This window comes from Phoenix dactylifera, chromosome 10 (genome assembly GCF_009389715.1).
Source record: "Phoenix dactylifera cultivar Barhee BC4 chromosome 10, palm_55x_up_171113_PBpolish2nd_filt_p, whole genome shotgun sequence".
Taxonomy (NCBI): Eukaryota; Viridiplantae; Streptophyta; class Magnoliopsida; order Arecales; family Arecaceae; genus Phoenix; species Phoenix dactylifera.
The window spans coordinates 4,621,932-4,636,497 of NC_052401.1; the positions used below are offsets into that span (position 1 = coordinate 4,621,932).

Genomic DNA, 14,566 nt, shown 5'->3' on the forward strand with positions numbered 1-14,566 from the left:
GACCAAATCACTTCGATTTTCTCAGCCATCAACCAAAATAATGCAGAATAGATGTTGTTGGTGGAAAAATGGACCACCCCACAAATGCAATTATAGCACCCAAATCCGTCTGCTCTCGAGCTCATCCAAGTGATCGGGCTCTTCCGCTCTCGAGCTCATCCAAGTGATCGAGCTCTTCCGCTCTCGAGCTCATCAAGTGATCGGGCTCTTCCGCTCTCGAGCTCATCCAAGTGATCGAGCTCTTCCGCTCTCAAGCTCATCAAGTGATCGGGCTCTTCCGCTCTCGAGCTCATCCAAGTGATCGAGCTCTTCCGCTCTCGAGCTCATCTAAGTGATCGAGCTCATAGGCCGAGCCGAGCACAGAAGGCCAAGCACAGAAGGCTGCCGAGCACAGAAGGCCGAGCACAGAAGGCCGAGCACAGAAGGCTGCCGAGCACAGAAGGCCGAGCACAGAAGGCCGAGACCAGAGAGCCGAGACCAGAGAGCCGAGGCCAGAAGGCCGAGACCAGAGAGCGCCGACCAGAAAGGCAACCCCGCCGAGCCCATGCCTTAGCCAAATATCCAATCTCCGCCTAACCCTCCAAAGGATCTGACAACTAAATATATGACTCCACTTCAATCTGCCACCATTCCCAAGTCATTAAGGCACAAGATCTCCGCAGGCATTCGGCACACCCTCAGGCCTCCGATGCACTCAGTCATTAAATGAATACGGCTCAAGATGATCTCCGGATCACTGAACCATCAAAGCGTATGGCTCTTTCTGACCACCGGTTCACTCAGCAATCAATGCACTTGTTATCTACGGACCCCAGGCCCACCACGGCCGGCGGTTCAACCACCCCAACGGGTCCGATCAATCGTGACAGCTCCCTGACAGTGACGGTAACCCATTAATTCGCCCAGTCACATCACAGGTAATCCTGCCACTCTTCCTATAAAAGGGGAGCTTCTCCCTCTAAAAGGAGAGAGGCCTCTTCCTCCCAAGGGGATTTTTTCGGACTTCCACATACAATCCCTCTCTCTTCTTCAAAGTTAAGCCCCCCTCTGACTTAAGCATCGGAGGGCCGGCGCCGGGGAGCCCGGCCACCGGTTTTCTTGCAGGACTTACGCCCCCCAGGAGGACGCCACCCGCCGGCACGCCATCGACCACCGCTCCTACGGCGGACTTGCACCCCTCCAGGAGGACGCCACCAGCCGGCGCACAGTCATCCACCGTCCCTGCGGCGGAGCCCCTCCTTCCCCTGGCTTCGTGACGGCCCCCGGGACCAATTTCCAGCAACAGTTGGCGCTAGAGGAAGGGCCCGAGTTCGCTGCCATGAAGCTAAGAAGCAAAGGGGCTTCCAACGCCTCCCGACGTCCTCCATCAAGTCCAGAACGTTCCGTTCGGAACTCACCACCTCCGGCCGAGTCAGCGCCTCAAGTTTGACCGGAGCAGTTTCATGCCCTGGTGCAACAGGTGCAGGCCTTGGCTACCGTTGTCCAAGGCTTGCAACCTAGGGGCGCCCCGACGGTACCGCCCCCTCCGGCCCCAGTTCAACCGGAGCCTCCTACAAGCGGACTTCCCTTTCGAGGTCAGGACTCTCAAGTCCAGGCCTCCCTCTGGAGAGAACACCCAGCTAGAGGCCCTGGTGGCTGGCCCCAACCCTCAGAGGCCGAGTCAGTTCCAGGGCAACTTGTACCAGAACGGACCGCTGCAGCGATCCCCCAGAATGATGAACTCGACAAGAAGGTCGAGGAGCTGGAGCGCCAGATCCAGGCACTCCATGGAAGGAAACCGGGACGTGATGGTGACTTTGAGTTCACCACAAAGTCCCCCTTCTCCCAGCAAATTGATGACGAACCAGTCCCACCGCGGTTCAAGATGCCCCAGGTGGAGCCTTACAACGGCAGGGCTGACCCCCTTGACCACCTGGAAAGTTATCAGGTCTTAATGGCCCTACAAGGAGCCTCGGAGGCCATGATGTGCAAAGCCTTTCCAGCAACGCTCCGAGGACCGGCCCGGCTTTGGTTCACCGGGTTGAAGCCGAGTACTGTCTCCTCCTTTGAGCAGCTCGGCAGGCAGTTTGCCAGTAATTTTGCCGCTAGCCAGCCCCAGCGGCGGACGTCGGACTCCCTCCTTGACATCAAACAAGAGGAGGGAGAGTCCTTCAAGGAGTACTTGGATCGGTTTACTGCCGCAACATGGGAAGTCCGGGAGCTGGACCAGTCAATCGCCATGTCGGCACTAAAGACTGGATCCCGGTCTTACAGGTTCCTCTTCTCTATCGAGAAGAACTTTCCTGCGGACCTCACCGAAATGTTGACCCGAGCTCGCAAGTACGCCAAGGCTGAGGAAGCCATGGCCTCTCGGCGGGAGGAAGCCGAACGACCTGCCAAGATGCAGAAGAAGCACCAGGAGCACTCCCAACCAAGTAGCAGATTCCCCTGGCATGAGAAAGAGCCTCCTTGGCCCAAGAGCCTAGCTCGCCCGGGGTCTCCCCTCCAAAAATTTCAGACATACACTCCTCTCACATCCACCCGAGCAGAAATCCTCATGGAGATTGAGGGTCGGGGCTACCTCCGACCTCCATTGAGAATGCGTCCGACAGAGTCGCGGAAGCACTCAAAAAAGTACTGCCGCTTCCACCGAGATCGCGGCCATGATACGGAGGATTGCTACGAGCTTCGTGATGAGATCGAGGCACTTGTCCGCCGAGGTCGGTTGAGTTATTTTGTCCGTGATCATGCCTACAGGAGAGAGCCCGAGGAACAAAATCCAGTGCCGCATAAGGAGCAGAATGACAACTGACCTCTCACGGGCATCATCAATACCATCAGAGGGCGGGCAACTAGAGGCACCAGAAGCTCCGAAGCCCGAATGCAGAACACCTCCCCCAGAAAATCGAGCCAAAGAAAGCTAGTGCCAAGCTAAGTCCTAAGGGACTTCGAAGCTCGGAAGCCATCAAAATATCTCCAAAAGGTACAGGACGCCACTTTGGCTTCAAATAATTTCAATATTTTATCTATTTTCAGGTCGGAGAATCCAAAAAACGACCAACGTCGCCCCGAATAGGGCGCACGATCGCCAACGGACGAAGTCCGTCTCCTGTATGCGTCTCCAATGATGCTCTAGCTAAGCTCGGGACGCCGATTCGACGCCATTCGACGACATTCGACGCCATTCGACGACACTTCGACGCCATTCGACGCCATTCAACGCCATTCGACGCCTTTCAACGCCATTCGACGCCTCCTACGACAACACGCCCCGATCTGAGTGGGGGCACCCTGCTGAGTTGACCACAAGCCAAAGAAGGCCGCTGAGTCGACCTAAAGCACTATAACTCTAACTGCATGAAAGGTACATCCTGCTTGGCACGCACATCTCCATATATATTTGGCTATATTGCAGGATGATCGACGACTGGACTACTTCCTTCGTCCGAGCCAAAAGGCAGCTCGAACTCGGAAGTCGGGGGGTAGTGTTGGTGGAAAATGGACCACCCCACAAATGCAATTATAGCACCCAAATCCGTCTGCTCTCGAGCTCATCCAAGTGATCGGGCTCTTCCGCTCTCGAGCTCATCAAGTGATCGGGCTCTTCCGCTCTTGAGCTCATCCAAGTGATCGAGCTCTTCCGCTCTCAAGCTCATCAAGTGATCGGGCTCTTCCGCTCTCGAGCTCATCCAAGTGATCGAGCTCTTCCGCTCTCGAGCTCATCTAAGTGATCGAGCTCATAGGCCGAGCCGAGCACAGAAGGCCAAGCACAGAAGGCCGAGCACAGAAGGCTGCCGAGCACAGAAGACCGAGCACAGAAGGCCGAGACCAGAGAGCCGAGACCAGAGAGCCGAGGCCAGAAGGCCGAGACCAGAGAGCGCCGACCAGAAAGGCAACCCCGCCGAGCCCATGCCTTAGCCAAATATCCAATCTCCGCCTAACCCTCCAAAGGATCTGACAACTAAATATATGACTCCACTTCAATCTGCCACCATTCCCAAGTCATTAAGGCACAAGATCTCCGCAGGCATTCGGCACACCCTCAGGCCTCCGATGCACTCAGTCATTAAATGAACACGGCTCAATATGATCTCCGGATCACTGAACCATCAAAGCGTATGGCTCTTTCTGACCACCGGTTCACTCAGCAATCAATGCACTTGTCATCTACGGACCCCAGGCCCACCACGGCCGGCGGTTCAACCACCCCAACGGGTCCGATCAATCGTGACAGCTCCCTGACAGTGACGGTAACCCATTAATTCGCCCAGTCACATCACATGTAACCCTGCCACTCTCCCTATAAAAGGGGAGCTTCTCCCTCTAAAAGGGGAGAGGCCTCTTCCTCCCAAGGGGATTTTTTCGGACTTCCACATACAATCCCTCTCTCTTCTTCAAAGTTAAGCCCCCCTCTGACTTAAGCATCGGAGGGCCGGCGCCGGGGAGCCCGGCCACCGGTTTTCTTGCAGGACTTACGCCCCCCAGGAGGACGCCACCCGCCGGCACGCCATCGACCACCGCTCCTACGGCGGACTTGCACCCCTCCAGGAGGACGCCACCAGCCGGCGCACGGTCATCCACCGTCCCTGCGGCGGAGCCCCTCCTTCCCCTGGCTTCGTGACGGCCCCCGGGTCCAATTTCCAGCAACAGATGTGAAGTTGAGAGTCACGTTTGGCTCAAAGTTCTTTACTGGAGAAAATTTTAAAGAAAAATTTCCTTCTTTTCCATACAGAAAAAGACGATGATTATTTCTTGCAAAAAAAAAAAATGATGCTTGGACGACATCGTTTCACGTAGAGCTTTGCCGTCCAGGCGTTGCCCTCCAATTGTCGTGATGGACCATGCCTCCTCCCGTAGGAAAAACGCGGAAATTGACCCAAACTATCCACTCCTTTGACAAAGTGATCTCGCTATTTTCATACTAAAAACAAAATCATGTTAATTTACAGCAACCATTACAATAGTTATAATAAATATTGTTATTGTTAAACTTTTAATACTATAGCAATAACTACAGTAAAGCTTATTTATAATGGCATTATAACCAATTTATTTTTTCTGTAGATGATGTAATTTTCTTAAGAAAAATTTGTACCCAACCTGACTTTTAAAAATATCTTTTGCATAAAATAATAAATGCACATAATTGCTATTTTTCGGAGCCTTCTACGTGAAGTACTTAATATCAGGAATCCTCGTCTATAGGCCTTCTCTAAAGCCCGCGAGAGAGCGAGAGAGCGCGATGGCGGAGGTGAGGGCGAACAAGAAGGTTGTGTTGAAGGACTTCATAACGGCGGGTTTCCCCAAGGAGAGCGACATGGAGGTCGTGACGACGGACACCGTCCGATTGAAGGTCCCCGAGGGATCGAAGGCGGTGCTGCTCAAGACCCTGTACCTCTCCTGCGACCCTTATATGCTATGGCGTATGAGAAAGCACGACGAGCCCTCCTTCGTCCCCGACTTCGTCCCCGGCTCGGTATACCTTATAAATACAATATATAATAAGACCCCTCTCTCCCTCTCAGTTTTTTTTTTGTTCCTACAACTTATTTCTCTTATGTTTTCTTAGGAGTTATGGTAGCTGTTCATGGAGTCTTCGGTCTAAGTTTTTAAGCCCTGGTTTCGGAGGAGGGTGAAGAGATGGAACGGTAGCTGATAGGGTCGGAAATTTTATGGGGGCTTGGGGTTTGAACTTGGACAACTTCATGGTACAGTTTTGCTTAAATTAGATGCGACGATTAAGATTATGGGGCTTCTCTTACGTTTACTACACGCACCGACTCATTCTGTTGTACAGTAGTTACAACTTTGGAGAAAAAGCACAATTAAATATGTTATTTGAGCACGAAATGGCAAGAGAGGGCTGGGTAGAGAAGTTTATAGGAAAAAAAAATCATGGAAAATGTTAGGAAAATGAGGGTGAAACATGATCACAAAACTACGGCGAATTTGATGGTTCTTTTCCAAGCATGATTCGATGAATTTTACTTTGATCAGACCGACCGAGGTGTCGGGCACTCCCGCTTTGTCAGTCCTATGAGGGCATTGAGAATAGAGTTTTATTCTTGGAATAATCATGATAAATTCTGATTGAAAATACAATTTTTGGATATTAGGCTCTAAGAAGAATTTTCCAAATTAATTGGATCTGTTAGTTGGATTGCATTTGCAAGACAAGTAATATTTTATTTTTCTAAATTTATCAGGAATCATTAAATATTTTATATTCATGATTTTGAACAGTATTATTCATGATGCATAAATTTGATGGATAATATATTGTTTTGGAATATTATGACAATATATGATCTTTTTATGAATTTGATGAATTTGACACTTCATAATTTTGGAATTGGAATATGAAACCTAAAACTATTTGAATTTCGACCTGACTGTATTAAGAACTCTGCCAATAGGGGCTATTACGTTGGCATATGATTTGTCCTGAAGGTTGTGTCCAAGATGATTAGTGATGTACCGTCGGCAGACAAGCAATGCTGAAGGACTTTGCTGCTAGATAATACGCAGCTCACCGCAAAAAGATTAATCGGTGTTATGACCCTGCCACTGGAAAGACGTGGTCATAGCTCAGGATCGATAAAATAAAATGAATATTTGAAAGAATTTGAATCCATGAAAAGAATTTTAAAATTTTAAGAAGAATGTGATTCATATATTGATATTGTATATGTGCTTATTTTCTACAAATTATTAACTATCTGATTACCTGATTTACTTAGCTAAAGTGATCATTGCTTATTGGGTTGTTTAGCTCGTTATACGATTTTTTATTTTTTTAACAGATTCAGAGAACTAACCTACCGAGATTTTCAATATGGAAGAGCGACTAGAAGAAATGTGGCACAAGTTATCTTAAATTAGAGTTTATTTAAATTAATGTTTTACCTTAAAGTAATGTTAGAGTTGCGAGACATTGTAATTTAAGTTAGTTAATAAAACAAAGTTTACATATAATTAGTTAAATTAATTCTGCTGCATATTTATGATATTGTGTTGAGATGGCATGCATATTTGTGAGGAGAGTTTTCTATGAGTATGCGGCGGTTGACGCGACCTTTGGCTCGCGATCTCGGGTCAGGAGTGTGACAGTATATGTGTGTGTTTTCCCTTCTCTAATAAAAAGTATTTTTAGCACGTCTTTAGGTGTTCTTATGATAGTTGTAACTCATTGAGAAATGCTATGTTGCAGCCCAATAGTCGATCCGTCTGAAAATTGGACTGCTTTGATCTGGATGCAGCAATACTAGTTTTGGTATAAAGTTTACTATGGAAAACGTGCAATACGTGTATTTGGAAGTGAGAAATGTGTATAGGGTTCAAAAGAGGCTGCAGAGCAGGAAGAAAGCAAATAGTGTCTAACAGTGCAGCTTCTGTCATTCTTTTGATTAGATGTTAGTTTTTGCATTCAGTCATTTGATGGGGCACTCAGGGAGTGTGGTCTTGTACGATCATAAACTTGAGAAAGATAGGTTGTTATGTATCCAAGAGTGGGTTTCCTTCTCTTTTGGAGTTGCCATGTTGCACGTCTGAAGGCAAAGCATGAGATGATCAGTTGAAAAATATTGGAAGAATATTGGAAGAGGGAATGAGAGAGACTGGGAGAGACAATAGAATCGATGGGAAACTATGGTGGAATGGCTAGGAAAATCATAGATATAAGGCTAAAATAGCAAGTCAAGAGAGGAAAAACATGTCAGTGGTAAATTTATGTGGAAGGAGTGTCACGCCCCCACCTCTGCGAGGCACATGAGGCACCTAGTGCCCACGTGGGGGCTACATGAGGGGGAAACACGGGGCTCCCCTGCCAGATATTGTCCGGTTCTGGGGCTTCACGCAAGCGTCCTTCATCCCTCCTCGGTTTTGTTTTCCTCCCAAAACGCGTCGCAGGATTTGGAGACACCCGCCTCATATGCCCAAATTCTAGAACGAGTCTTTCCGATGTGGGACTATTGGGCCTCACACCCTTCCCACCATCGGACAAGGCTTTGATACCAAATGTCACGCCGCCGCCTCTGCGAGGCATGTCACGCCCCCGCCTCTGCGAGGCACGTGAGGCACCTAGTGCCCACGTGGGGGCCACATAAGGGGGGACCGCGGGAATCCCCTGCCAGATATTGTCCGGTTCTGGGGCTTCACGCAAGCGTCCTTCACCCCTCCCCGGTTTTGTTTTCCACCCAAAACGCGTCTGCAGGATTTGGAGACACCCGCCTCATATGCCCAGGCTCTGGAACGAGTCTTTCCGATGTGGGACTATTGGGCCTCACACCCTTCCCACCATCGGACAAGATCCGTCCTCGGCTTTGATACCAAATGTCACGCCCCCGCCTCTGCGAGGCACATGAGGCACCTAGTGCCCACATGGGGGCCACATGAGGGGGAAACACGGGGCTCCCCTGCCAGATATTGTCCGGTTCTGGGGCTTTACGCAAGCGTCCTTCATCCCTTCCTGGTTTTATTTTCCTCCCAAAACGCGTCTGCAGGATTTGGAGACACCCGCCTCATATGTCCAGGCTCTAGAACGAGTCTTTCCGATGTGGGACTATTGGGCCTCACACCCTTTCCACCATCGGACAAGAGCCGTCCTCGGCTCTAATACCAAATGTCACGCCGCCGCCTCTGCGAGGCACGTGAGGCACCTAGTGCTCACGTGGGGGCCACATGAGGGGGGAAACACGGGGCTCCCCTGCCAGATATTGTCCGGTTCTGAGGCTTCACGCAAGCGTCCTTCACCCCTCCCCGGTTTTGTTTTCCTCCCAAAACGCGTTTGCAGGATTTGGAGACACCCGCCTCATATGCCCAGGCTCCGCGCAGAGGTGGAGGTGTGACATTTGGTATCAGAGCCGAGGACGGCTCTTGTCCGATGGTGGGAAGGGTGTGAGGCCCAATAGTCCCACATCGGAAAGACTCGTTCTAGAGCCTGGGCATATGAGGCGGGTGTCTCCAAATCCTGCAGACGCATTTTGGGAGGAAAACAAAACCGGGGAGGGGTGAAGGAGCTTGCGTGAAGCCCCATAACCGGACAATATCGGACAGGGGAGCCCCGTGTTCCCCCCTCATATGGCCCCCACGTGGGCACTAGGTGCCTCACGTGCCTCGCAGAGGTGGCGGCGTGACAAGGAGATATATACTTTGAAAAGCAATGGTTAGAATTTCATCTTTATAATTGTAGAAATAATACATATGGATCCTACATTGTGTTAAATAGTCATATTCTGTGTAATTCATGTTTGCTACATCATTAGAGCTCAAATAACAGCTAGTATTTTTGAACTTGACGAAGTAAAAGGCCATCCATTTCCCCAATCAAGCTAAAGCTGTTTCGGACAATATTACCATTATGGAACTTCTACTTATGTAAGCTTACATTTTAAGGTTCCCTGTTTCTCCAAGTTCATCTTTTTTCTTCTTTCGTTGTACAGGTCATAACTGGTTTTGGTGTAGGTAAAGTGGTGGATTCTAGCCATCCAGATTTCAAGGTAGGTGACTTTGTGTGGGGCATGACTGGATGGGAAGAGTATAGCCTCATCACAGAAACAGAGATGCTTTTCAAGATCAGATACACTGATGTTCCCCTTTCCTATTACACTGGCCTTCTTGGTAAGTTGTTTGTTCAGCAAAATGCCTATCCGAATATGTTGAGTACATAACCATTAAACAGTAGTCATTCTTTGATATCGTTATATGCTACTTTAAGGTTCTTCTGATTTGACAGTTGTGCTACATTGTTGTTTAACAACTGTGGTTGTAAATCTTGCAACAATGGCAAAATGATACTGAAAATCATTAACATCTAACATGGTATGGAATATGGAATATCAATGTTAGTTTTTTTATCAAAAAATCCTTGGTATTACCTATTAATGATAATGGAAATGTTCAGGGATAAGTAAGGCCATATGTGAATTATATCATCTGGATCAAAGATTGCCTGTTGAGGCAGATACCTGAAACCATGTTCAGGAAAAAAAAAGTCAAACAAGTGAAAAGCTCAGTGTAAATTAGATTTATTTTTTCAATGATTAAGGTGGTTTCAATGATTAACAGAGTCCACAAGTGTACTAAACCAGATGTAGATCAAGTAATCACTATGGTGAAGAAAAAGAATGTCACTGAACTTTGGTAGAATAGTTCTGTTCCTTAGTTTCCGTGCTTCCCGTGCAATTTGTCATATGGCTTCTGACATCACTATTTTCATATTCAGGCATGGCAGGGTTCACAGCTTATATTGGATTTCATGAGATCAGCTCGCCAAAGAAAGGGGAATATGTCTTTGTCTCTGCTGCATCAGGTGCCGTTGGACAGCTTGTTGGGCAGCTTGCCAAATTAATGGGCTGTTACGTGGTTGGAAGTGCTGGTTCTGATGAAAAGGTTTGTAAGACTGTGACTTGAGTTCTCAAATTTTGGATAAGAAGAATTTCTGAAACACATAAGAAATACAAAAAATTGATCAGGCATGAGGTTAGAACCTGCACATAAAAATTGATAAGAGGAATTTTTAACAGAGTACACCTATTAGTTGTTTACTTGAGGTTTCATGTATTGGATTCAGTTTACCCAAATTTTGTTTTTCAGAATATAGATAATGGGAGTGTTTCTGGGAGCACTTCACATCAAATTTCCTTAGATCCCTTTTCACCTGCAATTTATTATGCAAACAACCTCAGGGGCTTAGATATTGAAAAATGCTACAATTTTGTAGGTCCCCAATCCCTATTAGAAGAATGCACCATCGATAACCTGAAATGTTTCACAGTGGATGTGTTCTTTTTCTGTTTTCTTATGACTAACATGAGGTCGAAGAGGTATAATGGATATGATTGTGGTTGCAGAGAAGAAAATTGTACATATTCAGCTTTAGTGAAACAAAGCACTAGTCCTGAGAGATTTTGTGTTATCGTATGCATATTACTCATGCCTCTTCTGTTTAAGCATCACTCAATTTCTTTTTTGGCACTACAGTCCTGAGAGAGATTTTGTGTTCTCATTGCATTTTACCTATGCCTCTTCTGTTTAAGATTGCTCAACTTCCTTTTTGGCACTGTCTACTCAGGTTAACTTATTGAAGAACAAGTTTGGTTTTGATGAGGCTTTTAATTATAAGAAGGAGCCAGACTTGAGTGCAGCTTTAAAGAGGTTGGTTGCTTCTTCTTTTTTTAACTGACTTTTTTTTTTTTTTTTATCTCGAGAGAACTGATGGTTTATGAAACTAGTGTTCTGCATCCAGCCTTAAACTCTTAGTGATGCATGGAATTACATGACACAGACAACTGAGACAAGTATGTGGCATGGGTCTCGCCTGTGTATGATATGCATCTTAGCTTCAATTCCAACTGTCCTGATTTCTGAAAATCTCTGCAATGGAATTTGTGATGATCCGTGATTGGCGGGCGCTTTTATGTAGGATGTTTGCATAATGCAGGTCCATCCATGGTCTAGTTATTGTAGTTTGGAGAACATGGAGTTGCCTTCAAATTATTTGGACTGTCATATACCCTGGTTGTGGAGATTTCTTCTCTATATATTGAACCAAAGAGAATCTGTTGTTATAATAATATAAATAGTGGCAAGCTGGTATTAGATAGATAGCTCTGTCCCCTGAGTATAGTTTGTTCGGTCATTTAATTTTACAGTGTGAACCATATATGCTCCATTGCCGCAAGGTGAAGAAGAGCACCAGCAATTACTTTCCAACAACAATCTAACGAAGTCTTTCCTTTCAGGTTGTTTCCCGAAGGTATCGATATCTACTTCGAGAATGTTGGTGGTCCGATGCTGGACGCTGTTCTTATCAACATGAGGAACCATGGTCGGATCGCAGTGTGTGGAATGATTTCTCAATACAGTCTCGAGAAACCTGAGGGCGTGCACAACTTATTGTGCGTGATTGCAAAGCGCATCAGAATGGAAGGGTTCAATATTGGCGATTTTTTGCATAAATATCATCAGTTTGAGGAGATCATTGCCCGGTATATAAAGGATGGGAAGATCACTTATGTGGAGGATAAAGCTGAAGGACTTGAGAATGCTCCTGCAGCACTGGTGGGGCTCTTTGCAGGCCGCAATGTTGGTAAACAGTTGGTTGTAATTTCTCATGAATGAACAATCAGTGTGAGCATCAGACTACTTCTGTAAACCTTCCCAAAAAATAACCATCTGCTCTTTTCGAGTAGATTGTATTGTGCCTCTATGAAATGAACGACTGAATTTTATATGCGCAATTGCTATGATGTCATATTTTGGTTGGGAAGTTCTTTTTGAGGTCTTTCGTTTAGAAAGACATTTTTGGGGTAAATGTTGCTGCTCATTCTACAGGAAGTGAATTTGGTTGGATATTTGCAAGCTGGTCCGGTCTGTCACAATTATACTTTTGGATGTCTTCCCTCCGTGTTCTTATAAATAGTCCCATCTTCAATGAATGACCCTTTTCATCCTTGTCAAGGAAAGTGCACCAACAAATAGTACTGGCTAAAATCAGCATAAAATGCCATTGTTTCTGCTATGAAAGATCAGGGATTCTTTGACTGACATGCTATCCCACAAAAGTTGAGCTTTTGGAAATCAACCTCTTATCATGAAGATAGGAATTCATGGAGATTAAGCTGACGATGTAGATAAGAGCCATGTAAACTCTCACGCTTAGATGATGAAAGACTGAAATGAGATGTCCTCATTTAATACTCTTCTCATTGGTATTTGGGAACAATTTCATGAAGAGTCTTCTGATCGGCATCAATCAATACCAGGACCAGTGATAATGAAACTAGGAGTCTAGCCCACCTTCTATATTACAATCCGGGCTCGCCTTTCCCTTCTTATATTTCGGTCTCCCCTGCGGGTGATCTTTGCGAACAGCAGTGGCTTCCCCTAAAATAAATGATTAAAAACAGGACGGGATTATTCTGGAGCGGCCACCGCGGCCTCTTTTTTTTTTTCTTTTCTTTTCTTCTTTTCTTTTTTTCTTTTTTTTTTTGTATCGGCGCCTCACGCACAACATGTGTGAGTATAGCCCAAAAAGTCAGAAAGAAGCAAAAACTGCAAAAAGTCTGGGACCGAGCCACGTCCATCCCAGATAATATCTCCGGAATGTTGGGCCGTATAGAAGGCCACCCAGTCCACAGCACAGTTGGCTTCTCTGTACACATGAGTAGCTCGGAATACAATACAGTCACCTAGAAGGCGGTGAGTATCCTGAATCAACCGCATGCTCCCATTAGACCACCCAGAGCTCAGGATCTCCTCGATCACCGTGGCAGAATCCTCCTCAAGAATGATGTGATCCGCATCCAACACCTATCTCGCATAGAAAACACCCTTCCAAGCGGCCCTAACCTCGGCCTCGACAGAGGTCTGGTCAAAAATACGCTGCCCCCCAGCCGCCACTAGTCTGGCCTTCACCAAGTTAAGCTTCTATATGTCTTTGCATTTCCAAAACTCTCAAACTTGGCTTAGTTATGTGTGGAACTTGAGAAGATGCATGAGCTTGGCTCATTTTTTGGCAATTTTTGGCTGAACAATCTTGAAGAAAACCTGTTATGATCCCAGCTCCAGTTGTTTTATGAACTGTCTGGCACCAAAACCGAACCTAGCATGTGATGATTTGTGAAAATACATATAGATGAATTTTAATTTGGAAAACGCCAAGAATACTTCTTATAAATGTGGCGCATGCATGCCTTGCAAGTGCATCATTTTGATGTCACTTCTGACATCAATGTTCTTTCTCTCGGCCTTTCTGTGTCGAGAGTTGACGTAAAAAACCTGGCTGATGATTCTTGGAACCTTCAAGGCCAAGTTGAGAGGGGCTACTTGGTGGAATTTCGTGGCAAAGTTTTTCTTTGGATTGGATCTTTCAAAGAAGGTGCAAGAGCTAGGAAGGATGCATGGAGAATTGCATATATGTCACTCGCGCGTGGCGGTGACTACAGTTTGGAAAGGACCAAATCACTTCGATTTTCTCAGCCATCAACCAAAATAATGCAGAATAGATGTGAAGTTGAGAGTCAAGTTTGGCTCAAAGTTCTTTACTCGAGAAAATTTTTTAAAAAAAATTCCTTCTTTTCCATACAGAAAAGGACGATGATTATTTCTTGCAAAAAAAAAAAAATGATGCTTGGACGACATCGTCTCACGTAGAGCTTTGCCGTCCAGGCGTTGCCCTCCAATTGTCGTGATGGACTATGCCTCCTCCCGTAGGAAAAACGCGGAAATTGACACAAACTATCCACTCCTTTGACAAAGTGATCTCGCTATTTTCATACTAAAAAAAAAATCATGTTAATTTACAGCAACCATAATTACAATAGTTATAATAAATATTGTTACTGTTAAACTTTTAATACTATAGCAATAACTATAGTAAAGACTATTTATAATGGCATTATAACCAATTAATTTTTTTTTCTTTAGATGATGTAATTTTCTTAAGAAAAATTTGTACCCAACCTGACTTTTAAAAATATCTAGCTTTTGCATAAAATAATAAATGCATATAATTGCTATTTTTCTGAGACTTCTACGTGAAGTACTTGATATCAGGAATCCTCGTCTATAGGCCTTCTCTAAAGCC

General features: G+C 46.0%; 1 protein-coding gene across 1 annotated transcript; it reads left to right on the forward strand.

The window, feature by feature from the left end:
- The first annotated feature begins 5,180 nt into the window (after positions 1–5,180).
- Positions 5,181–12,218, forward strand: LOC120112158 (2-alkenal reductase (NADP(+)-dependent)-like). The gene is made up of 5 exons (XM_039130839.1): positions 5,181–5,455; positions 9,420–9,597; positions 10,202–10,368; positions 11,051–11,133; positions 11,721–12,218. The coding sequence occupies exons 1-5, from the start codon at positions 5,222–5,224 to the stop codon at positions 12,097–12,099; spliced, it is 1,041 nt and encodes a 346-aa protein (XP_038986767.1). The 5' UTR covers positions 5,181–5,221; the 3' UTR covers positions 12,100–12,218.
- The last annotated feature ends 2,348 nt before the right edge of the window (positions 12,219–14,566 follow it).

Excerpts from the sequence above, each read along its gene's own strand:
- LOC120112158 (XM_039130839.1), top strand. The coding sequence starts at position 5,222 with ATGGCGGAGGTGAGGGCGAACAAGAAGGTTGTGTTGAAGGACTTCATA. Across the intron at positions 5,456-9,419 it reads CCGACTTCGTCCCCGGCTCG|GTCATAACTGGTTTTGGTGT; the intron begins GTATACCTTATA and ends TTCGTTGTACAG. Across the intron at positions 9,598-10,201 it reads CTATTACACTGGCCTTCTTG|GCATGGCAGGGTTCACAGCT; the intron begins GTAAGTTGTTTG and ends TTTCATATTCAG.